This window comes from Stegodyphus dumicola, chromosome 7 (assembly GCF_044657685.1).
Source record: "Stegodyphus dumicola isolate Sdum_Otavi_A_Nest chromosome 7, ASM4465768v1".
NCBI lineage: Eukaryota > Metazoa > Arthropoda > Arachnida > Araneae > Eresidae > Stegodyphus > Stegodyphus dumicola.
In genome coordinates, this window is record NC_140774.1 from 142,661,451 (window position 1) to 142,687,337 (window position 25,887).

The window sequence follows — 25,887 nt, forward strand, 5'->3', positions numbered from 1 at the left end:
AAAACCATAATATAAAAATATAAAAAAAATAAATAAAAATTTAAGTGCATATTCTGAAAAATTACGTTATTTACTATGTTTGGTGGGAAAAAAAAGATGGGAGGAGAAATACTTTCAAGTGAGAAATAATGCACATTTATTGTTTCGTAATGCTGTTTGCTAAGAGAGAAACACACTTACAGGGTAAAAAAAAAAAAAAATCAACCACACAAGTTATTTCTATTTACGGGGTTCGTCTTTGCTACGTAGGAGCGCGCGGCCAAAGTTGGCGCGGCAGTCTGAATTACTTCCTCTTCAAAAAGTGAATATAAATTAGTTTGAGCTGAACCCTGTAATCTCAAATAAATTTTATTGTTCTACTGCAAATCGCCTAGCAGGAAAATACAAGTATGGTTCTGATGAATCATCGTATGTGAAAATTTACAGTACTTTTTATCAACGATTAAGAAATATCTTATCGGAAGAAGCTTGGAGATATTGTTTATCAGTCCCAGAAACAGACAGCTTCAACGAGCTAAGTCAAACATGCTGCTTTTGCTTCTTTCCGCTTGTTTTTTGGGGTTCATAACATTACTTATTCTTTTTTTGAAATATGTTGATGCAGATTTGACACTTTACTATTATGATTACTTGGATGATGTGTCAGGTAAGCGTTAAAATCTATTTCGAATTTTCAGAATTAAAATTTCGCGGTGTCTCAGATGAAGTATGCGAAGGAAGTTAAGAAATCTGTTTAAAGAATTCAAATGCTGATGAAATTATGCTCACAGTAAAATGAATGCGCTTTCGGTATAAAGCATGTTCCGCTGTGTTTCGTAATAGGATATTTATTTTTCTAATTGTTTCCGTAAGTACTTGCGATTAATTTTGGTTTAAATAAATCATCCAATTTTATGTATGGAATGTCACTTACAAGTTTATTTAATATACATTATATAAAGTACTTGATTATTTTGTTACAAAAAGTAAAATAAAGCAGGAGCGTAGCCAGCTCTGAAACTGGGAGGGAAGGTGCCCATTTGTTAGAACCGTTTTATACCAAAACAGGCACATTTTTTACGTAATGGAATACTTGATTTAAATTGCAAAAAAATTAACATTTCTGCCTAATTTTTAAACTTCAATTACTTTATTACTTTTAATTAAATTAATTAAAAGTTTTTAAAAATTTTGTGTTTTTGATACCTAGAATTATCTCTTTTAATATAAGTGTTTGCATTGTATAGGCATCCTTCGAACTAATGCTCTCGTTATCTGAGAGCAGACTGTGTAAACACATTTTATGATTTTAATACCACGTAAATTTTATTTGCACTAAATGCTTTATCTAAACACAGAAGGAAATTCGAATAAATATAAAAAGCTAAAATTTTAAGAAATTTTAAGCTTATTATTTTAGTTTACAGCATGACCTAATTTTTGTTATTTCAACCTACATAGAACTTCATACTCCTCTTTAGAAACCTGACAACAAATTGTTATTATAGACCCCATAGCTGTCTGATTATTGTTTATTAAAATGAAAGAATGATGAATTAAATTTACGTTTAATTAATTACACATTACTTTTATTATACCCAAAAGGGATATTTGTCCTGAATGGGATCTCAGTCTCGAAACGGCATTTTGAGTTGAATCGCAATAAACGGCGTATCACTTTTCAAATTGTTGCCACCAAGTATTATCGCTCTATATTATACTTAAAGACGTTAAATAATGAAGAATCATCATGAATGTATGTATGTTTCTCGCAATGTGAAAAATCAACTGTACCTAGAGACATCAAGTTTTAAATAACGTATTCCTCCCCTCGAACATAAGCACCTGGAAGCTCGAATTTGTTATTATCTAGTTCCTATTTTGGAGAATTCTAACGAAGTTTTGATTAGCAAACTCAATGATTTCAAAGTGAGCAGTGACAACACTAGTATGGAATAAAACATTTTTACTTGCAACGCGCGAGACTGTCCATCGAAATTCCTAAAGATATGCTGCTTTTAAACATTTTGGGATTTAGCTGTTGAATCGAAATTTATGTGGCGTAAGCGCCAAGAACGTGATACTTAATAAGATAAACACACGAAACGTTAATAATAAAAATCAACTTTTTTTTTTTTTTTATATAAAGCTATCTGAGAGAAGAAAACGGAACATTGATATGACGAACTGAGATAAGACGGGGTAAAAAATGTGTTATGCCAACATTTAATGCTGCATCGGAAATTCTAAACGTATACTGCTATGCTGCTTTTAAAATTTTTGCAATTTTGCTATTGAATCGTATATGGCTATTGAATTGTATACAGCGCGAAGAAAATGATGCTTATTAATAAAGCTAAAAAGATAGATTAAAAAAGTGGGTTAGTAGGAGTGAGCCAGCAGACTGCTAGACTGCGAGCTCAGCGACAGCGTAAAGAATCTTAACAAACCTTTCTGGGAGACCTTCAAAATCTGAAACTTTAAAATCAAGGAAATATGGTGTACCTCTAATTAATTAGACCCGAACTATTTGGTTTACATTTAATTTTACACATGAATCAAATACCATAACATATGAAATTAGGCAAAAGAGCAACCATGCATATAACCATGCTTATAAGGAAAATCCTGAAAACCTTTTCGCAGCCAGCCCCGAACTACCGATGGATTTAGCCATTCAGCTACTGGCCAGTCTAAAGAAGACATCCAAGTACAACCCATGCATCATTTCTTCATGATTAACGCTAATTCGTGGTAGTAATTGTCAAAATTTTATGAATGAGGTTAGATTAATAAGTAGTTTACAAAAAAAAAATAAGCTAGTTTATGATGACAAAGAAGTGAGACATATCTTTCGAAAGGCGTAGAAAATTTCTTTAAAATAAATTTCACTCTAAGATACAATTTGGATAATTTTAAGGTTCGTGTGTTTGACTCATTTGTTATTTGCTAATGCGACTTGGAAGTTATCCATTGACTTGTGAAAGACTACTTTGGTAGAATATACTTTGGTGAATGTCGAAATTGTGAATTCAACTGCATATTTAGTGTGAATTTTCTTTTGAATCTTCAGTTGCATTAAAAGTACTAATCTAATAACATATTAAATGTAATTTTTGAGCATGAATTATAATAATAGACAAGAAACAATGCATTTACAACTCTCCTTGATTAAATTAATTATCCATTTTTCAATAGAAATCTATGCCTATCTTTTAAAACAAAACGAAACAAAGACAATAGGAATAATTATTCATCAAATGACTAAATTTTCAGGATACAAGGACCCTACGAATGACCAAGTGGTTAACACGCTGAATACTGGTAGTTTGACCCGATTTGGGGATTCATGATTGGTTTTCTTGGTTGACCAATTTGTAACTACAAGCCTGTTTCCTCTAGAAAGCATTCCTTACCTTAAGCAGGCAGACCTTGTGCGTTTTCCCATGTTCAAATAATATAACATAAATTAGGTAATGGAAAGTTAATAGAAAGTTTTGAATACCTAAAAATAATGAATGTGAATATGTTTTCCTGACCAGGGGCTTTCAACCAGAGGAGAATGTGGCCAGCCTGTCAGGTATTTAGTTTTATTTATGAATATAAAAGCTACTTTTATTCAAGTTTTAATATCTATTAACACTTTCTGTATTTTTCTTGTTTAATACATGAAACACATTCAAATAATCTAAATTTAAAATAAATGTATATCTAATTTTCGAGTTTTGGATTCGGGGGATGTTAGTCTAGCAACAGAAAAGGGATGCTTGGATCAAAAAAAAAAAAAGATTTAGAACCTCTGTTCTAGATGCTAAGCATCGAGGACTAAAAAAAACATTTTTTTCCTTCCCTCTCCAAGTTTGGATATTTTGGCCACAAAGAATTTATGCATTGTTTGCTTTTAGTTCTCATATCAGTTTTTCTGACTAGGAATAATGGCGTTGAGCTTTACGTGAAATCCTAGCTAATTGGTAGAAATTGTGTTCAAACTGAAACATTTTCTCTCATTTATGCCAACGTTTTAAAACTGTTACTGATTTAAAAAAAAATAATTTTATGCATCATAATTTTTTGTTAAATTGCTTTATTTTTTGCCTTCATTCGGCGACGTGAGGGGGAGTGTGCCTAGAAGCCCAAGACACCCTTCTGGCTAAGTGCCTGTTAAGGAAAATATAATTGCTACCTGGAAATTCAAACTATAGTCTTACATTTCAAAGAGTTTACAGTTAAAAAAATTTTGAATAAAGAGCATAAAAGATATAAGCTTAAAAAGAAACTACAATTTAATCCTGGCATTTGGATTTCAATTTAACGCCTGAAACAATTTTAAGCTAAGCATTTACAATAAGGTTCAACAGAAATTAAAGACATAGAACATAAATTCTTATATTTAAAATACTGGTAGACAGTATTCAGTGGTTTTATCGTTTGATTGCTGGTCCCCCTTAGAAAGAAAGATATCACTTGCGTGTTTTGACGTAATTCAAGTAATCTAATCTACTCTAATCCTTATCAATATCCTAGCTTCGCAAATTTATCTATTCCAAAGCTTTTTCCTGTTCTTTTTCTTTAAATAAGTTTCTTTAAGATTAAACTTTGAGTTAAATAAGTTGAGGTAAAGTTTCAAACAATGCATTCTATGTAAATGCCTAGGTCCTTGATTGATTTATCATAATTAACGTTAAGTTTTGCTGTATGAAATTAAATATCAATCTATCCGTGAAAATCTGGAAACTATAATTTAGTTTTTGTTTTTTAAAATATCAGTTAAATGGAACTGAATTGCTAATTTGAGAATTTTATTTTTATTTTTTTAAATTTTTGTTGTAGATATTTCGTTTCTCTGATTTTAATTTAGAGTATTAATTTTTTTAAAATTAAAATAACGTATAAACGCCATTGTACAATTCGATCTGTATATATTTATTACAGATCGTCTGTACGTATTTATTACAGATATTTATAAGCCTATAGCCCTTATGGGCTGTCATTCGTTTAGTTACATATTATGCCTTGTTCGGCCTCGGAATCTTCAAATAAGTTACCTTTAGGAGGAAGAATTTTGGGTACTTTTCCGTTTCGCTGGCCCAAATCTCGCCAAGCAGACTTTATTGGCGACAACGTATATATAAAAATATTAAAAAATGTTAGTTCTAAGAATTTTTTATTTTGAAGGCATAAGCCAATAAAAGAAGACAATAAATTTATAAAACGACATTAATTTAAGAATTTACTATGCTATCATGGTTCAACATCCTGATTCGCCAGTTCGTATCACATCTTATCTCACGTAAACTACGCTACAAAAATCTAATTCTCTCGGTAATTTATCTACATTAATTTCAAGTTAAATCTTAATTTGGAATACAAGTTTAAATGCAGAATTATTTCAATTTGTTCGGATAGCTTATTCAGAAATTATGTAAAACTGCAGTGCTTTTCTACGCTAGTGCATTCTCATCAGAATTGAAGAATTTAACCCGTGACTTTGCCTTTTCTATATTTTCGACTTCGGGTAAGCGGTGTTATTGCATCCTTGACTTAATTACCACGAATGGCCTTAGGGCATAAAATTGAACTACCTGGTAAAAATTATATGTAATTGTAGTATTGAAAGAAAAGATTCAGTGGTGCCGAGAACGATTACTAGACGGCACGATTACGATAACAGCGGTGCACGATTACATGTCAATTGGAATGTGTCTGACTGGGGCAATATCATGTTTACTGATGAGTCAAGATTTGCTCTGGAGCCAGATGACAAGCGTATAAGGATATGGCGTGAACAACGAACACGCAATCAGTCCCAAAACATCACCGAACATCACGCATTTCGAGGCGGAAGCATTATGGTGTGGGCAGGGATTTCATTAGGATACCGCACCGACCTGCACATCTTTAAACGGGGTTCTTTGACGGCTGTCCGGTATCGAGATGAAGTTCTAGAACCCATTGTGAGATTGTACGCTGCAGCAGTTGGCCCTACTTTTGTTTTAATAGACGATAACGCACATCCCCATAGAGCTGACATCGTCAATGACTACCTGTAAAGTGAAGGGATTGCGCATATGGCGTGGCCAGCATATTCGCCCAACCTTAATCAAATTGAAAATCTTTGGGATGCTCTCGGCCGTGCTGTATCTTCACGTTTCACACCTCCAGCCACTCTTATTGAGCTGGAAACTGCTCTACAAGAAGAATGGCGATTGCTTGATTCTGCGGTGGTTGACCACTTAGTTGAAACCGTGGTCAGAAGGTGTAAACTTTGTATACAGATGAGTGGGGATCACATACCTTATTAATGTCCTTTGTTTTTCATTTTATGATGTTTATTTTCACTTTATACGTAATTCTGTTTACGTTTCCAGTATGTCATTATCTGATAACTTAACAAAATTTAATATTGTTTTCATTTCTGTATACAGTGGTACCTCGACATACGAGTTTAATTCGTTCCGTAACCTTGCTCGTATGTCAAATTGCTCGTATCTCAAAGCAATTTTCCCCATTGAAATTAATTGAAATGCCGTTAATCCGTTCCAGCTCCCAAAACACCACCTCAGTTGTTTTTGTTAAGTGTTTTTGAATAAGAAAAATGTATTTACAAGAAGAAACATTTATTTATAAATAACAAATGCATATTCTATAAAAACATAATTAAAAGAAAAAGTGAGGTGCTTAATTTTTGTCACTAGTCTTTGCTTTTTTCGTCACGCTTTGTTCATTTTCACCTGCAGATCGCATAAAAAAACTGTTCAAGGAGGATTGTTTCTTCCTTCCTTTCAAGATATTGCGGAAATGAGTTAGGCAAGTTTCGTTGAACAACTCCGATGCACGACCAGTTGCAACTTTTTCGCGGTGATTTTTATCCACGAACTCTAAAACTTTCTCCCACATTCCCAAGATCTCCTTTATATCTCCTGTAGGGATACTCTCCTCCATCTCTGGCTCCTCTTCAAAACTAATTTTTCGTTGAACCACCGGATGCTGCTAATGTAGATCGTATAACTCCTCGGTTGTCAGCTCCTGAGACTCTTCCTCGACGAGTTCGTTCACATCAATCTCATCCATCTCCAGACCCATGGATTTTCCCAGAGAAACAATCTCCTCTACCACTGACACTTCGGGTTCCAATCCTTCGAAGGCCCTTTCAGCTACAGCCTCAGGCCACAGCTTCTTTCTTCATGCAAAGGTTAAAGCCTATTAGGTTGTTTAGGTAGAAACTGTTAGATGCTGCACACCTCTTTGCTGCACACGACGCCAAAATGCGCGTGCATGTTGCGGTCGTGTGCAGCGGTGTAGTGTGCGATTCCTCGTATTGGAAATCTTGCTCTCATCTCAAAGCAAAATATCGCTCGCTCGGCGGTTCGTATCTCAAAACACTCGTATATCGAGGTACGACTGTATAATTATTGATTTCGTTTTATGCATAAATATATATGCTACTTTTCTGCCGAATTTTGTATCAATGAAAGCAGTATTTGTTGATTGTTTTGCATTTTGCATCTTCGTGCTTAACTTTTGGAAGTGAGTGTAGCTTTTAGCTCACACTTTATAGCTAGCTGTAAAATAGCTGCACTAGTTTCGAAACGGGATTTTGATGCATTTGATTAAATGCGTTATTTCACTATTCATTACTTGAGACTGTTGCCATTTGGCAAAATCTAATATATTTATCTATCAGATTGAATTTGTCTGTTTTTAATTAACAGTCTAAGCCATTTAGAAACGAAAGATGCAAGTTCTTAAGAATTTTTTTGCTTTTCATCTGATTGATTTAATTAAAAATGCTTTTAATTCACAATATATCTGATTAAAACATTAAATATTTTGGTACTATTCGGTTTCGAGGGCCGTACAAAATCGCCAAACTTTTGTTGATGCCAATGCTGCCAAAAGTAATTGCGGCAACCCTAACGCAAGAAAGGAAGTATAATAGTAAATAACTATCTAATATTGATGTTTTAATTTAGATGAAAGTTTAAGTTGATATAATATTTCGCTACCGAGTTATCGCTAAAGCATAATGTCATCTCGTTGGTTGTTCAAACATAATTTTCTATAATGAATGATGCCTTTTCTTTGAAAACATTCTCGGTAAAGTGCAGAATCGCCCACTTGTTTGCCGCTTTTTACAAGGGAAAAAAACAATTGGATTTTTGTCAATTTTCTTTTACTTTTTAAGTGACAATAGGATGATGTGTGCATAGATAAAGTCAGGGGTGTGCGCAGTGCCATTTTTGTGCAATTCTGGGATTTTTTTTTAAGTGAAAATAAGTCGATGTGCACATGGATACCGAGTATTTGCAATTCTTAAAAACGCGTCAAGCAGTGGGTGATTCTGCACTTTACCCATAATTCTATCGCAGACTTTTCATCATGGGCAATTCCCAAATTATTAAATCCATAGGTTATCAAAAAAGGAATTAAAAATTAAACTAGTATTTCAATGGCGTGTTAAGAAATATAGAACTATATAAACTTATGCAATCTGAAATCAGCGCGTTCGCTAGATTTGGCACGCTGTTAAATGGGCGTGTTTGCTAGATTTGGCGCTTTCGCGCATACATTTTCGCTGGAATTTTTTTACGGCCCTCAAAACCGAATAGTACCAATATTTTTATAGAATTAAGTTACATATTTTATCAATTATACAGAAAATATAGATATTTATATATACCATTGCAATGTTCATCTAAGTGTATAGTCATATAGTATCCTATGAAATGTTTCGATATTCCGTCTCGGGCATTTCTGTTGAAAATCTCCATTAATAAACCGTAGAAAAATTTTAAAAGAGCCTTTTCAAGCCATTATTAAATTTGAAGTTAAACTTTGAAGTCTTTCTATTTTTTAAAAAAATTCTCTTGATTTTAATTACAATTTTTTTCTATTAGTACATGGGATTTTTTACACTATTTTATTGCATTATTAGCAGAGGTTGAAAAGAAATTGTTTTTGCAGATCGATTACGGAATAAAGTCATTTGGATCACTGGAGCTTCTAGTGGCCTAGGGGAATATTTGGCGTATGAACTGGCCAAACATGGCAATAAACTCATCCTTTCTGGAACGAATAAAGAGAGATTAGAATCTGTGAAGGCTAAATGCAGTGGTGAGTAAAATCTTTCTATTAGTATGTGTTACTGCAATCGTTTTTATGGTGTTATAGCAATCTTTATCGAAAAACAAGATTATTTTACAGCATTTTGATACTGAAAACTTCGACAAAAGAGGGATATAGGCGTTTTCTCCTTTTGGACAATCGTTTTCATTTACATGTTTCTTTGATATTTTTCAGTCATACCCATAATCCATACATTCGATAAGTTGTCTGTTCTTCTGAACTAGACTTAAATGCTTGGCTAAACTGATTTAATTAGTGTTATAGCGCTGAATTTAGACACTGTATTCTGCTTTAAAATACCTGCTGAATTTTAAAACAGCAATGCTTAAAAAAATGGTTACAATATTTTTCAAGTGAGATTTATTCGAATCATAAATAAATTATTTACTGGAATTTGAATAAACACATTTATTTATTTTTAGCATAATAAAAATTGGAGAGTTTGATTAAAACTACATTTTTTTTTTAATGCCAATTTTTTTACGAGGTTTTATTTGAAAATTTCTGTCTACAACGATGGTTATAACACCATCGTTCAACCATGATGGCTATGAAAGTACTCTTCGTTTCCACTCGAGTTTTTAAAATACATTAAAATAAATGTAAGTGTTAAATTAATTTCTCAATTACTTCCATAAAATAAAAATAAATCTTTTTTAAAATTTTGCTAAGATGCAGGAACAAATAATCTGGTAAATGTAATATGGCAGTATAAGAAACTTTAACTATTCTAAAAATAAATCGTAGTTGCATAAAACAAACTGCGATATATACTGTGATATATTATTGTTTCTGGCATTGTGATAAACTCGTAATTTATTAGTATCTGCTATGGCGCTGTTCGCGGCCGAGCCGTAAAAACGCTAAATTCTGCCATTTCGATCTGAGCCTCAAATCCCAGTCAACGGGCTGGTTGCATGGGCGCATTGAGGTTTTCCTTATGTGTAAGGTGGATGCGAGCTAGTTTTCCTTAGAAGGACGAAGGCATCCCTTTAGGCAGAGAGTCCTCAAGTGCTTTGCCATAATAAAATAAACTATACAAAACATTTCTATCTCTCTTTTTAATTTTAAATCTAATTAAGCTAAAATGGAGTAACAAGTGAATAACATTATAAACTTCCAAAATGCTGATTCAAATGTTTTAATGCAATTTTAAAGTAAGAAGAGCATTTTTGTAATATTGAAACATAAATGACATAACAGCTTTGAAAGTTACTTACGTTTAATTTTACAGGGTTTGAGCATAACCTTGATTTTTAATCGATTTTCGTCTAAAACAAAAGTAAGACTAATAGAAAGCCTTTTTCTACTACCTATAATTTCCATTCAATGAATTTGTTGAGTAATCTTGCAATTACTTGTTTAATGAAAGAATAGTAACTGATTCTTTCGAAATTCAAAGCAAAATCAGAACAAGGCCCACTATAAACGTTTCTATAAAATAGGCACTCCAAGGCTGTTGCTATCACTTCCCACTAGTGATCGTAACTTGTGTCGTCGTCACCGCAAGCATTTATTTTATTCGTCTCATTTGAGACTGCTTGTTCGAGTCGACCTTTATTCGCGAGAATTTCGTGAAGAGAAATAAGCTAAAGGAAAATGAAGTGGAAGAAAAAAGTTAGTCGACTCAAAATCTGTGTTCCAGATATCATTTCTATGATTATAAGGTAAATCGGGTGGCGGAAAATAATACAATTTCCTGGTTTTAAAGTAACAAGAGTTTTTCGGACCTCGTCATATATGCTACAAGTGCTTATTAATGAATATTAAATCTTTTTCAGTTAACTAATAAATAATATGAATTTCATTGCATTATTTTCTGAGTTATCGAGAGGAAATAAAATTACGCATCTATCAGAATGATTATGATTATTTAAAGTAAACCTAATTTACTCCGTAAAGAGCAATGTAATATCAGTCTGATTTATTTTGCAAAGTATCAGAATGAAATATCATAATGTAACATGAGAAATGAATATCATAAAGTGTAATATTAAACTTCTCCCTTGTAAGATTTCAAATAGTTAATTTTACTTAATTTTATGAAAAAAATATATTCAACATTTTGTTTAATTAAAAAGTGGATGTTATTCGAATCTCAAGACAAAACTGGTTTATTTAAATTCTTAAATATCTTACTTTCTTTTTAGAGATTGGGTTACCGGAAGATGATATTCTCGTCTTACCCTTCAATATGACAGATTATGATGTCCATGAAGAATGTTTTAAAAAAGTTCTGCAAAAATTCGAAAAAGTATGTGCTATTTACTATTTATTATCATTGGAATTTACACATTATCTCGTCGAACCGTGAAACTGTTTCCAGCACGATTTTGCGCTAATAATGTGTAAGCGTAAAAGTAACAATAATCTGTGAGTTCATTCGATGTAGTCTCTGTTCATTTTTGATAAGCTATGCTTTTTTATGATCAAGGATATGAATTACCTGTTATTCTACACTTTGTTTCGTGCATTTTGAAAAAAAGAAAAAAAAAAAAAGGTACAAACTTGGGATTTGTCTTCTACAGAGCAGAAGGCAATGTATTATTTTCAAAGTTATGAGATCTTATCATAAAAATGTGTGTATCAAAAGACGATATGGCTGACAAAACAGTCCCGGATTGAAACAATTAACTACAGAAAATTTGTACTCATAACGTTCTAAATAGAGTTTTCGGTAAAATCAGAAAGCCTAACGAAATAGTAAAATTTACGAAAGACCAAACGGGTTGAGTACTGATTGTTTATTAAATAAAGAGGCGTCACTTTCTTCAGAATTCTGCAAAAACGATTGACGCAACCTTGGTGGGATATCTGTCTTCTAACTTTCATGGTTTGATTGTAGCGAATTTTTATGTCGACGGGATAATATTTAAATACCTTATTATCTAATAAAAGACCTTACCAAATTACATTCATCAGATGTAGGATTTTTGAAAAAGTAACATTACATTTTATGAAAACGTATATGATTTTTTTTATTTCAGTTGGATGTTCTGGTGAATAACGCAGGTCGTTCGCAAAGGGCGAATTTTGAGGACATCGATATCTCAGTCGACAAGGAACTGTTCAACATAAACGTATTTGCTACCCTAAACTTAACGCGTAAAGTTCTTCCTCATTTCCTGGAAAATAAGAGTGGTCATTTTGTCGTTACGAGCAGTTGCGTAGGAAAAATGGGTAAGTTTATTCTGTATGCTGTAATATATTCTGTTATCAAATTGTCTTTCATGATCGCCCGGACTGTATAGTGGTCAGGAGAGCCTACTCTGGTGCCAAAGGGCCCAGGTTCGAATCCCGGAGGACACATGGTTGTAACTGTTCGTCTTTTCAAAGGAGGAAACGCTGGCCGCCTGTTAGGTGCCTCCACGATAAAATGGATACTGATTCTGGCCTTAAGAGTGTCCAATACTGGCGAATTAAGTGGATACAATTGTATTTCATGTAGAAAATACTGTGATTAAGAACTTTATAAGAAATTTTATTGAGTAGATAGTCTTTAAGCTGGGGCGTAGACAGGATCGGAGGTAGGGGGTGCAAACGATCTTAAACCGAGAAAACGAAACTGATTTGACCCGAATTCGTCAATGGTAGAGTAGACACAATTGCTGAGCACCAATAATTCAATTTGAAAGCGAATTAATTGGTTGGTTTCATGAGTGTTTTGTGTTTTTATTTCCTCGTGAATTATAAATTGAATATGAGCCAGTTTACCTCAGAAAATTCTTCTCTAAGACAGCTTTCCTTCAGGATAGCAGTCACATGCTTTGCTAACAGTCGAATAAACAAGCAAACAAATAACGGAACGGAAATACATGAGTTTAAACAGATCGTAGAAATATGATGAGACAGGAATATAGAGACTTGTGAACATTTTTTACTTGGTCCTTAATTTATATTACAACAATTTTTCTGCTATCTGAACTAAAATCGGTCTAAAATTTCTTTTTCTATTTCTGTTCTTGTTTTTTGAACAAGCAAGCTTTCGATAAGCACTTAACATACACAGTCCATTTAAGCGATTCTCTGCCATTGTAGAGCGCAACCAAGTTTTTACTCTGCGAAGCGAGCTCTCAATAGTACTAACCTAAACGAGTACTAATAGTACTAATCTAAACGAGCTCTCAATAGTACACATACTTCATGGTTGAGGCAAAAATATAAGAACAGCAAGTTTCGTGTCTGGGGAAAAAATTGTCGCTTCTTTTACCAAACCTTCCATAGTTAACTCCTTCATGTCGTTAATCTCTAGTTTCTTCATTTTCCAGAAATTATACTAGAGCTCTCTCTCACTATCAAAATTTTTCAAATGGTAAAAATCGCGAAAGCATTCTCTTTTTTAGTAGATTCTTACATTGGCATCTTTAGCATAGCCACAGGATGTAATAAGAACAAGGAAAATGCTGGTAAATTATTGCTGGAAAATCTTTCTTCCAGTGATAGTGTTAAGAAATCCAGATAAGGGATAATAAGAGACAATTTCCAGAATTCATCGGTTGTAGATACTGGAGGATTTGAGCGATGTTTTTGCAGTTTTACAATTCTCGGTGCTTGTAATTCAGTGCCAATGCTCTCAGCCTGAACTTGCAAAAGACAGAATTTCCTGGTATAAAACATCTATTGCTCTACGTTCTTTTACAAGCATTAAAATTCTGTTTATGTGTAATTATGTACCCACCCCCAGAGTACCAGAGTACTAAATACTATTATACTTAGGCCGGGCAAAGAAGGAATGTTTGTTTATAGGAAACTCTTGGAATTACAACTAGACATTCGTTAATTATTTATATCGTTTAAGGTGAATGTGAGCAAAAGAATGTCTGGATACTAGGTGGTCCTTATTTATATGACCGACTGTGAAAATCTTTGGAGCAGGCAAAAGATTTAAGCCGTTCGGCTAAGAGATTCTACAGAAGACTTAAAGAATAATATGAGAAACAGAGAAAATTTTCGCTAACTTGTTAGTGGAAATAAAAAAAGAGTTGCATTCGTTTAGGAAAGTGCAGGTGCACCTCCCTGGCTACGCCCATGTCCTTAAGTATCTTATTGTAATTAAGACACAATAACACGCAGAATAAATACTATTTCAGAAGTAAAACAACAAAAATCAGCGTTATATTTCCAAAATTTTCACAGGACTAGTTTCGATGGTTTTACCGAACCACCATCCTCAGCTGCAAAACCGCAAATGAAATGCATTGCGGTTTTGCAGCTGAGGATGGTGTTAAAAGTCTGAATTAATTTTTTAAAATTTATTTCCTATTTTCTCGGAATGTAATGCATTTTTACTTCCTTGTACGAAATAAAAAGGAAGTATTGTAATCGCGAAAAGTTTCAGGCAGCATATTTCAACGAAAATATCCATTTTGACCGCTATCGAATGCGATTTAACGATGTTTTTGCGTGATATCTGTACGTAAGGACAGAATAAAATACTCTTTTCCTTCAAAAAAATTATAAAACTGCTTTAAAATGAATTCTGAAGAGAATTTTTCGTTGCGTCTGTACCAACGTATGTACATACGTATCTCGTATAACTCAAAAATGAGTAGCCTCAGAACGTTGAAATTTTGTATATAGGACTGCTATAACATGTAGATGTGCACCTCGTATTTTGGTTGCAATCGGCAGCACCAAACGTATATAAATATATTTATATATATATCTACTCTGTTACCCGGCTCAGTGATCTCAGTTTCTTTGCTCTTACATGTTTGTAAATTGTACATTTTTTGTTTTAAAAATGATTGAATTATGTTGTTCTTATCTTCCGGTTAAGGTTTTTATGCCTTTAGTAAATCTCTATGCAATATTTTTGGAATTATCAACAATTTTAAAGGTGTTTAAGTCCGCTAAGCCTAATATTTTTCTTGATGGCGGCCATTGTTTGTTTACATTTGAAACAGCAGGATAGTGGATTTGTTGCCAATCTAGAGAAACTTAGCTTCGCAACAACAAAGATAAGGCCTTCATTTATTATTGCGAATTAAATCATGCTTAATCCTTTCTGGAATTTTTTCGAGGAAATAAGTGTTTAAGATTTACTTTATAATTTTTAATACAGATATTTTGAGTTTTTTTTGTATTTTTGCCTTGTCGCGAAGTGAGAACTGAATTAATTGAATGAGAAATACTCAATCGTCTGTGAAAAAACTGTTTCTTTTTTATTTTGTTTCCTTAATTTCTTTCATGCATCGTTCTAGCTGTATTATAGTATTTGAATAGAACATGTGGCAACGATTAGATAATTCTTTAAATGATGTAAATTTTGTGCATTCTGAGTTATAATATGAACGAAATATAATAATACTGTTAAGTGAACCTAGCGCCAGAATGTCGCTATGATAAACAAGTAGAATGAATTTTAAAGAATACATTTATTCTACTGTGGTTTATGCGGTGTCGGCGAAGTAGATTTAATTCAATCCAATACGTTCAAATAAAATGCAAGAAAAAATGCGTATAATTTAATATTCCGTACAAGGAAGTCATCTGTTGCACACATTAGACTTTTTATTAATAAATTCAGCCAAGTTTTTATTTCCAACATGCGGGACTGTTGCCATTCGGTAAAATGTAAGCTATTAATCTTTAGTTAAGTTTAATCAACAAACTACGCTATTTAAAAACGATGTGCTATCACTGGTTGAATAAAATACTGACTTTCCACTTGCCGTCGTGTTACCATTCACTAAAGTGTACGATATTTAACTTTCATATTTAATCTCTCTAATATTCAGTAACAAACCAAGCGCATTCTTAATATTTTATGTACTTTTTACTGCGATTGATTTAAATAAAAGTGTATTCATATCGTGAGATATCTAAGTGGAAAGCCAGATTCGTTGACGTATTATATAGTACTTTTTCTTTTTTTATGATAACTATTTTAGCGGCTGACCGCGCAAGCAACTAATATTTTAAAAAGTAACCAAAAAAAATCTGAAAGCTTTTGAAATTGTTGAGTTTCTTAATCAAAAATTCGTTAAGGTTTTGTAAAATATGAAATAGATCATAAAACAAATTCTAAATTCCTATTACGGGCTTCCAAATGCCCATATTCGGGGGGAGGACTGCGTTATTCAAATTTTTATGGCTTTAGGTGCCATTGTTTCTTCACAGTGCGAGAAACATATATGCATTCATGCAGATTCTTCATTATTTAATTTCTTTAAATATAATACAGGGCGATAATATTTGGTGGCAACAATTTGAGAAGCGAAATGGACATTTATAGCGAACCGACGCAGATCGCCTTTTCGAGATTAATAGTCCTTCTGCGCTAACGCTTCTTTTGGCTAAAAAAATTTTTAAAAAAAACATCAAATTATGTTAAACAAGTATAGTCAAACATGTTTCAGTATTGTTCTCCTAGTCTTAAATTCGTTAATGAATGCCACTAAAATTGCATAATAGGATATTTCGATTAAACTTGCGCAAAGTTATTTGTTTTTGGTGTTATGAAATTTAACTTAATATTTTTATGACGTACTGTAAGATTAGATTATATACAAATGTTATTTAGATTTCCTGTTTCCTTCAGTATGAATTTTAATTTAATTTTAATTTTACAATAATTAAAAAAATGGTTGTATCATTTTTGTGTACTCTGTATTTTCAAAGCACAAAGGCATAAAATGCTGATTAAGCGTATAATTATTGTATATCAGTGATCTTATATTTTATGTAAGCGAGAGACACGCATTCATTAAATAACCTAATTTACATTTTCTTTTAAAATTATTTTATATTTTTATTTTATTTATAATAATGCTAACTACTTGATTACAATCATGATTAGAATCACGTATCGTTTACCCATTTTGATACTATAGCTTGTATAGATGGAATACGTTGTGTTCTACCTGTAAAGAAATGTATACTGGAAAAATTCGAAAGTGCATAAAATTTGATATTTGTCTTTTTTTAGCTTTATATTGCTGTCTTAATAATTTCAACTGAGTAGTTCAAAATCATATTTAATCACTTTCACTCTGTATTTTTAAGGAGCCGCTTCTTCAGCATCCTATACCGCTTCCAAACATGCATTACATGTAAGTATGTATTTTCATATAAGTTCAACTGGAGTTTTATTTTAAATATCATAGAAAACTTGGGCTTAGTTGTTAGCTGGTTAAGACCTCTCTGAAACGATGAAAGTCATTCAGTTTTCTATAGGACTATGGCTTATGTCGATTGCAACGACAATCATAAGTAACAAATAAATAATAAGTTATAATAAAAAATAAGAAATGTAAGTAATAATAAAATATAAGAACTGGAGATGTGCGTTTGGGTTAAGTAATAAGCACAACGGACTGTACCTGAAAAATTAAAATTTTATAGCGAGGCATTGTTCCCTAAGTAAATTCCACTTGTTGCTTTAACTTCTTACCCTGAGCAAATACAGTCATCGTACTGACTCATTCTTGCCGCGAGAGCATACGTAGATAAAATGGTGGAGGCTTTATTACATACATTACGTAACAAGAACTGTGGAGTAGTGTACGTTAGTGTTATTCTGAGTTACTCAAGCAGAAAATGGGTTTAAAAAATGGAAAATTAAAGACGCTTTAAACAGAATATACACTAAAAATATTCATTTGACTTGAGTAAAAGTTGTTAACCCAGGCAATGAATGTTTTTCGACGATTCGAATGGGGAAAAGAGTATAAAAATGAAATATTTTTAGCTACTAAAGTGAAATTCGCTCAGTGGCAGTTTATCATAATGACATGTGTTACTTTCCGCTTGTACGGGCCCAAGGTATCGAGCAGTAGTTCTTAGATACTAGGCATTTCCGTGCATTCGTGTTTTCTTGTGCTGCTTAAAATGCTTCAAATTTTTAAAAGAATTATTTCAAAACAAAATTTAGGAGCTATAGAAAAAAAAAATAATAATTAGACAGCTATACTTCTGATGGGTGGTAGGGAAAAAAGACTCTGCTGTCATCTGATTTATGTATATGGAGGAATTGGTGAGGAGATTCTGATAAAATTCTGCATATTTGTGTTACAAGGTATTTCTTCCGCCTTCTTGGCATACCTTCGTGGTGTGGTAGTCTGCACGCTGGGCGCGTATTCCAGAGGTCCGTGGTTCGATTCACTGCGAGAGCGTTGCTCATTTTTCAATTTCTCTAGCTTCCAAAAAAATCCTATTGTCTCTACAGTGGTGCCCGAACTAAAAGGGTTGTGGATGATGATTCCCCTCACCCAGGATTTGGCGATTGGGTCTCCTGAAAACCCCAGTCGCCCCTTAAAAGAGGAAGTATATAAGGTATTTCTACCGCTTTCTCAGCATGCCTTCGTGGTGTGGTGGTAGGTCCGTGGTTCGACTCCCGGCGAAGGCGTTGCTCATTTTTCAATCTCTCTTGCTTCTAAACAAAATCCTAATGTCTCTACAGTGTGATCAAACGGAAGAAAGTATTTATACAAAGTGATATTTTTTTTTTTCTTCCATTCAAGTTTCCTTGCTTTTGTACTGGTAGCAATTATCATTGTGCTTTCGAAGTGTTTAGTGTTTCTTTTTGAACAAAATTTCTGTATTTAAGTTTAAAAGGAAGAGGCAGAAATTCTGTAAAACAAGAACGAGTTCCTGCATTCATGCGGCCTGGATGGGCAAAGAAAATGCAAACGAAGATACCCCATTGTTATGGAACTTTATATCCTTATACAGGCCCTTGTTATTAAAAGTTATTAATTACTTCGTAGTGTTAAAATAACTGAAGAAGCTGCAAGTACAGATATTGAAGCTGCTAAAACTCTCCTTGAGAAGTTTTGAAAATGTCCGTAACATAGTGATTATTTGATAAATAGAATCAAATTGCATAGTGATTATTTCAATACTCTTAATTTTAATAAGCATAAAACAAAATTTTATGAGAGGAAAGTCTCCCAAATCTTTCTTACTGTTAAAGTGAAGTAACTAGACGTCTTGTACTTTAATGCTGTATACCGCGTCAAAATTTGTCCAAAAAATGTCCCGAATCATAATTAGTCGACACGACTATTATTAGAATTACTACCTACTATCATGGCGACACTTTTGTGGTATTAGAAAGTTATTCAGTAATCAAATAATGTGAGTTCCAGAATGTAAGATTTAGCTAACTTGTTACGTCTACAAAAGAATTATATTCATATAGCAATTTTTATTATATGAATTCAGATTTCATTTTGTAAATGGGAAAATGGGCAGAACGATTAAATTATCTAGCAAATTTTAAATGGAGCACATCTGAGAAATACTATAGAATGAGAAACTATGGAGAAAAGTTTAACTTTTAAAAGAAAATATTTTGATGAAGATAACATGCAGTTAAATAATATGTTACACAAGCTGTATAGTAACTGTTAAATGAAACAATTGTTCGGCTATAAGACTGAAATTTAGCTAAATGGATTGACATTTTTCTCATTGGCAGACGTTCGCTTGTTGAGTAAAGTCTGTGAATGAATAGAAAATCTGTGTTCCTAGCACGCTTCCAACAAAACTTCTCTCTGAACTATAAAGGATGCCACTCCGTTTTTAAGAATCAAATTTCATTCGCTTAGTAAAATAAATCGGTTCTTTTAATCAGCTCCAGAGCAAATCGTCCAACTCTCTATCTCGAAGTAAAGGTAAACAAAATCCCACATATTCTGAATTTTGGGTGGAAGATCCACCCATCTTTTTTTAAAGCCACATATCAGTGGAGTGAAATAAAGAGAGTTGACTTCAACGTTACGCTATATTTATTTTGCTATAAACTGCATATAAGAAAATTGTTGTGTGTTAAAATAATACTTGATTTTTAAACTTTTTACTGTAAACTCTTTCAAATAATCGTCAGTTTTCTTTCCTGTATTGAAAGGGATATTTTGAAACTCTTCGAACAGAAATGAGTGATAAGAATTTAGATGTCACAATCCTTTGTCCAGGACCTGTATTTTCAAGATTTTTAGAAAATGCCTTCACTGGAGCTCCAGGACAAGTAAGTATATCACGTTTAGTGAAATACACTTGTACGGGGCAAAATTGAGAGAATTTGCACATTATGCCGAATCTCGCAAAAACTAATTGACATTAATAAATGAAATTTGTTATGAATACATTTGTGACAGAGAAAGTGAACCATTCAAAAGTCATTTTAAGTATGCACGATTATCAGTAAAGCTCACAGTGCAGGGATGTTTAAAATCCACGTTGTGATATGGAACTGAAAATGAATCTGATATGGGGTATCGTCCCCTCTCACAGTCAGACAGGTCGCACAGCGTGACGACATACTGGACAGGAGGCAGTTGAGGAGTCCTTAAAGCAGTCGATCTCACTCCATCAAGGCAGTTTTCAACTCAGGGATGATTTGTGGATTGGGATGGCGAGATGAAATTGCCTTCCAAGAGTGATCCAGACATGTTCTGCAGAAGTTGAACATAGGGCTCTAAGATTTCCTCTGTATACCTCATATCAGTCTGGGAGTCTTTGTGAAACATGTGAGAAGGTGTGCGGCCGTCCAACGAAGTGCCTGCTCAAGTCATCACAGTAATGATCCTTATCCCGAATGAGGAAGGGATGGTATCGTGTGACAAGCTCTCCCCAGTACAGGTACGTCAAGAATTAATGTCCAGGCTGAACCTGGACTCATCTGTAAAAAGTACGGTGGTCCACTGAAATCTGACCCAAGGCATATGTTGTCTGCACCAAGGCTCCGTTTTCTGTACTTCTTCAAATGCGCTCTCTTCTGTACTGCAGTGAGAGGAACGCAAAGAGCAGGTCTTCTGGCATACAGAATTGTCACATGAAGCCCTCGGGCAACTGTAGGAAACTCTAATTCTAGTGGCAGGATACAGCTCACGTGAGAGCTGTGAAGCTGTAGCAGTTCTAAGTCGCGACCCTGAAAGTGTCAAGTAACAATCCTCATTCTTCGTTGTGGATGTTGATCGGCTTTTGCCAATTCTTCCCGATATGGATCCAATGTCCTGAAACTGTTTCCACCAACTGCAGACAACACTGGGCGTTACACGGAGCTTTTTAACCACCTACACTTTTGATTGGCCTGCTTCCAATTTGCCCACAATTTTCTATCTCATTCAGTCATCCATATTTTCGTGGTCACTCATTTTACCTGATATCTCATAAAATGTACCCAACTGTTGCAAGAAACACGTTGAATGTCGTGAAGGAGTACGAGCACACAAATCGCCGAAAATCTCTCATGCGCATATATCCTCTCCACATCCACAGCTCCGCAGACACGCACGTGTACGCTTACGTATTCGATACTGAATATTTTCATAATTCTTCGGAGGCATAATTAGTACCTTTGGTTCAATACGTTTCCCAAAATTAGACAGAATTTTCAAATTCTCTTAATTTTGATCAAAATTGTAGTTCCTTATTTAATAATTAATCGTTTTAAAAATAAAGCAATCGTTGTAAAAATAATTAATTGTTGTAATCTAAAGCACTTATAAATCATTGCATGATGATAACACTGCAGACTTGTGTTTCCTGACTGGAAAAATAATAAACTTATGTATATCCCTCTTTCTAAGCTTTTTAATATTATATTTCTCTGAAATCTCTTAATACGCTTTTGTAAAAGAAGTGAATTAATGACTTTTAGTAGTTAGCAATATAAGTTTGTAAAAATTCTACTAACTGCTATACGTGACATTATTTGCAAATTTCCAGATTTTTAAAGCTTAAGTTTCTTTCTTAATATTTTCAGTAAGTATTTAATAGTTAATACAAAAATTTGAAATACAGAGGTTTCTTCTTGTGCTCAGAAATTATTTGAAAATTCACTTAATTTTTATAATCAAGGAACGTATGTCTGCAATTTCATTGTATAATTGTTTTCTCAGTTCTGCACAGTTGTAGTTTGACCTCGACAATCACGACAATCATTTTTACAGCGTTCAAAGAGAAAGGAGGAAGAAAATTACTTTTAAATAATATAAGATCATTACTGATAATTACCTTTTTGATTACACTGTCTTTAATTTTATGCATGTATTTATGTGTTCATTTATTGTTCATTTATTGTATTCATTTATTGTATTCATTTATTATTCATTTATTGTTCATTTATTGTATTTATGTGTTTATGTGTTCATTTATATATTGGTAAAAACTTTAATATTTTCAAAATTTAATTTTGTTATATATACATAATTTTCTGATAAATGTAAACTATTAGTGACTTATAATTGTTAATGTAAATATTATATTTTAGTGTATAATTTTCATATTATGTTATCATTACAATGAATTCTAGTTTAATAACTGTTATAATTAATTATAATAATTTTACGATAATAAGTAATTATTATAATTATACCATTTTTCATAATTATTATATATCTTTCATTTTTGAGCTAAAATGCATGTAAATTATTACATAATTAAAAAAAGAAATTTCTCCCTAATTAGTTATAATAACTATACGGCAATAAATTATTATAGTTATTTAATTAGTTATAATAATTGTCCTGTAATAAAAATTTATTATATTTCTTTTGGATTTTAACGTTAAAATCTGTATGCATTATTTCACGTATTGAAAAATAATTATTTTAGAATAAAGAATGAAAATATTCTGTATAAAAGATCACAAGATTAGCAAATGTCACGTTAAATCAGTATGTGAGGAGATTCGAATCAAATAGGGTGAAAAACCTGTTGATTATTTTTTTAAATTACAAAAAGAATACTTCCGCTAAAAAATATAGTTCCGTTATTTTTATTATCTTATTTTTAAAATCCACAAGATTGTTAGAACTGAAAGATGCCATAAAACTTGAAATTTTAAAAATTGCTCCTGCGATGTCACGTTCGTCATTGTTATCAATAATCTCTCGCAGGCAATGCATTGTGTCCTGCGAAGGTGGGCAAGTTGAAAACATGTAATTCAATAAAAGTTTTTTTTTCTCCCTTTGTTCTTTATAATGCTTGGTAATTTACAATGCCCTTGAAAATGTTTTACGCTGGCAATTTTCGTGTATCGTTTCAACGCCATTTATGGTTTTTTAATGCGCTGATCAATCTGCGTAGGAAAAAAGTGGGTGATGGAATTCAAAAATTTTGAAATTTAAGGACCATCATCAAAATAATCCAAACCAAACGGAACAATGAATCCGATTTCATAACAATATTCAGTTTCAGAGTTCTTAACATTATAATAGTGAGTGAGTTTTTAAGGAATATTTTGCAGACCGACTGATGTCGATATTCTTTTTTTCACGTAAAGATAATATTTGTTATTTACGGCTACTTTCTTTCAGAAATTTGGTAAACCCACACTCTCTACCGACAGAAGAATGCCAACGGATCGTTGTGGCAGGTTGATGGCCGTAGCCATAGCTCATAAAGTCGATGAAGCTTGGATATGCATTCAGCCATGTCTGATTTTCTACTACCTAGCTCAATATACACCTACATTTTTTAGAAAGTAAGTATAAATAAAAGTACAGTGGTACCTCGGTATACGTTAGCTTTGATATTCTTTCAATTTTGTATAAGTTCTCTTTGGACGCGAACATTTTTATTCGGTATGCGACATTTGTTTGTAATACGACTTGAGTTAGGTGAGTCACTACACTTCTTCCCCTCTTTCGAGATAGTGCTACGACCCTCCATGTATACCTATTCAGTAAACAGACCTCGCTATAACGCTGAATTTTTAAGTTATTTTGTGTTTTTTCGCGTAATTTTTCTAAATTTATTAACAATTAGTTTTAGGAAATGAGACTTGTCAAGCAATGTACAAAACTGAAAAGTGTGAAGATGGCATGTGAAACCGAGGCTTGGATACTGCGTATCGTGTACAGAGTACAATGTCTACAATTGTGAAACTTAAATACACTGTTAAATCGGCTAACGTTGCCAAGGGAGTCAAATCGATTACCAAAAAAGGTTAGAGAAGTTAGAGCACGTTTAAAAATTACTTTTGATATGTATAGCAGAAAAGCTTTTATAAACAGTGCTTCATTTATGTACAGTGTATATTTAATGCACTGCATTTGTATTTTAACAATAAACAGTGATATAATCATAATGAGAATTTTCATAGGGACGGATATATTATTTTCCCTTTATTTCTTATTGGAAAAGTTCGTTTGGTATGCGTTCAAAGCTCTGGAACGGACTAGTTACGTATGACGTGTTACCACTGTTAACTACTAAATAAATCTGGAAACATTTCTTTCTTCTATAATAATTAAATAAATATTTTCCAAAACGTGTCGCAAAATTTTTAGAGCTTTGTTTCTACACCAAGGTTTAAGGTTTACAAATGTTTATCGAATAATGTTTAAAAAAATAATGAAATGTATTATAAATCTTAAATGGAGTGTTTAACTTGTAGGGTTTATATTTATTTTAACTAACATTTATTTTAAGTTTAAACTATCTTTCCTGTCAAGCCTTACTTTCCCCTGGAATTGCCAATGCCAGAGTATGTAAATTTTAGTAGAACGCGCAAGGATTCAAATTGGCATCGGAAGTAATCTGAGTTAAATAGAAGGGAAACGAGTTCGAAAGTGTGCTTTCTTGCTTCACGAGCGTGGAGGTGGCTAGTTAGAAATTGAAGAACCACGCGTTACGGCCTGTGTGCTTGCCTCGGCAAATAGTCGAATCTTTCAACGTAATATTCAGAAGTTTGCTGAATTATCAGCGGTATCTCAGAACGCGGTTAGGTTAGTTACGTTTAGAGAGCCTCGTAGTTAGTCACTTGTTATTATTTCTTTTTAGTTTCTTATTTTTATTTTACCGCCGGGTCTGCGTAGTTTGTGAGCGTCAAGAACACGCATCTGTAATTTCTAAAGTTGAATAAAAAGGGATTTAAACCCTTCTCAAGACTTTGTATACTTTCCAGTTCATAGCAGTCACCACTATTGTTGCATGCAGGTTGGAAGCGCGCAACATTACAAACTATTATTTGTGTTACTACACACAGTTTATTTCTTGTAATGGGTTGCATTTCCGTTGTGATTTTAACAAATTTCTTTTCTTGTAAGTCTTTAAAACTGTTTTGAAGCCAAGTCTAACTAAAAATGTCAAGCAGTTAAAAACAATGCAATGGTTTCCTCAAAGTTATAAAATATTAAACTTAATCAAAATTATTTTATCTATTTTGATTTGTAATTCATATAACAGTACCTGAGATAGAAATACTTTTAATTATTATTATTTTCCAATGGCAGATTATGAACAATTAGAAATGCAACCCAGTCCATTAATCTATACAAGGCTAGATGTGGTGGTCTCTCACCTAAGGTGGACCACCATCGCCTTTCCTATGAAGGGACGGACTGTTACAGTCATGCCTTCTCTGGGATTCGAACCCAATCGCAGTCAGCTTCCCTGACCACCATACCGATTGGGCAACTATTATTATTTATATTAATATTTATCTTGGAACATGAATCCACTATTCTGTGGAAATTAAGTGATTGCAAAAGAAATTTAGTTTGATTTGTGCAACATTCTTGAATTTAGTGTTATTTTATAACTGTAAATGCATGCTTTTAATTAAGTATTGAAAATTTACTTTCTAATTGTATTTCAGGATTATTATAGGAAAGCTATATACTGCAGACCGTGCTGAAAAATTGAGGGAAGGCAGATGGTGATATTGGTATTTCACGAGTTTTTCTGCAATTGTTCTCTCAAACACAAGGACTGCCACTAATGATTTTTTGTACGAGGAATGAATAAGAGAAATTGTTAAAATTCAGAGAGATTTTTTGTAAAAATATTTTTTTTTTATTAAATAAATCAATTTTTATGGAAAATTTA

General features: G+C 32.9%; 1 protein-coding gene across 2 annotated transcripts; it reads left to right on the forward strand.

The window, feature by feature from the left end:
* Positions 1–268: 268 nt before the first annotated feature.
* LOC118198522 (dehydrogenase/reductase SDR family member 7-like) lies at positions 269–25,887 on the forward strand. Of its 2 annotated transcripts, XM_035370215.2 has the most exons (8): positions 274–646; positions 8,944–9,093; positions 11,256–11,359; positions 12,093–12,285; positions 17,113–17,159; positions 19,958–20,077; positions 23,373–23,539; positions 25,658–25,887. In XM_035370215.2, the coding sequence occupies exons 1-8, from the start codon at positions 526–528 to the stop codon at positions 25,719–25,721; spliced, it is 966 nt and encodes a 321-aa protein (XP_035226106.1). In that variant the 5' UTR covers positions 274–525; the 3' UTR covers positions 25,722–25,887. The 2 variants fall into 2 exon arrangements, with proteins under 2 accessions (XP_035226107.1, XP_035226106.1); XM_035370216.2 differs by lacking the exon at positions 19,958–20,077 and having other exon boundaries at positions 269–646.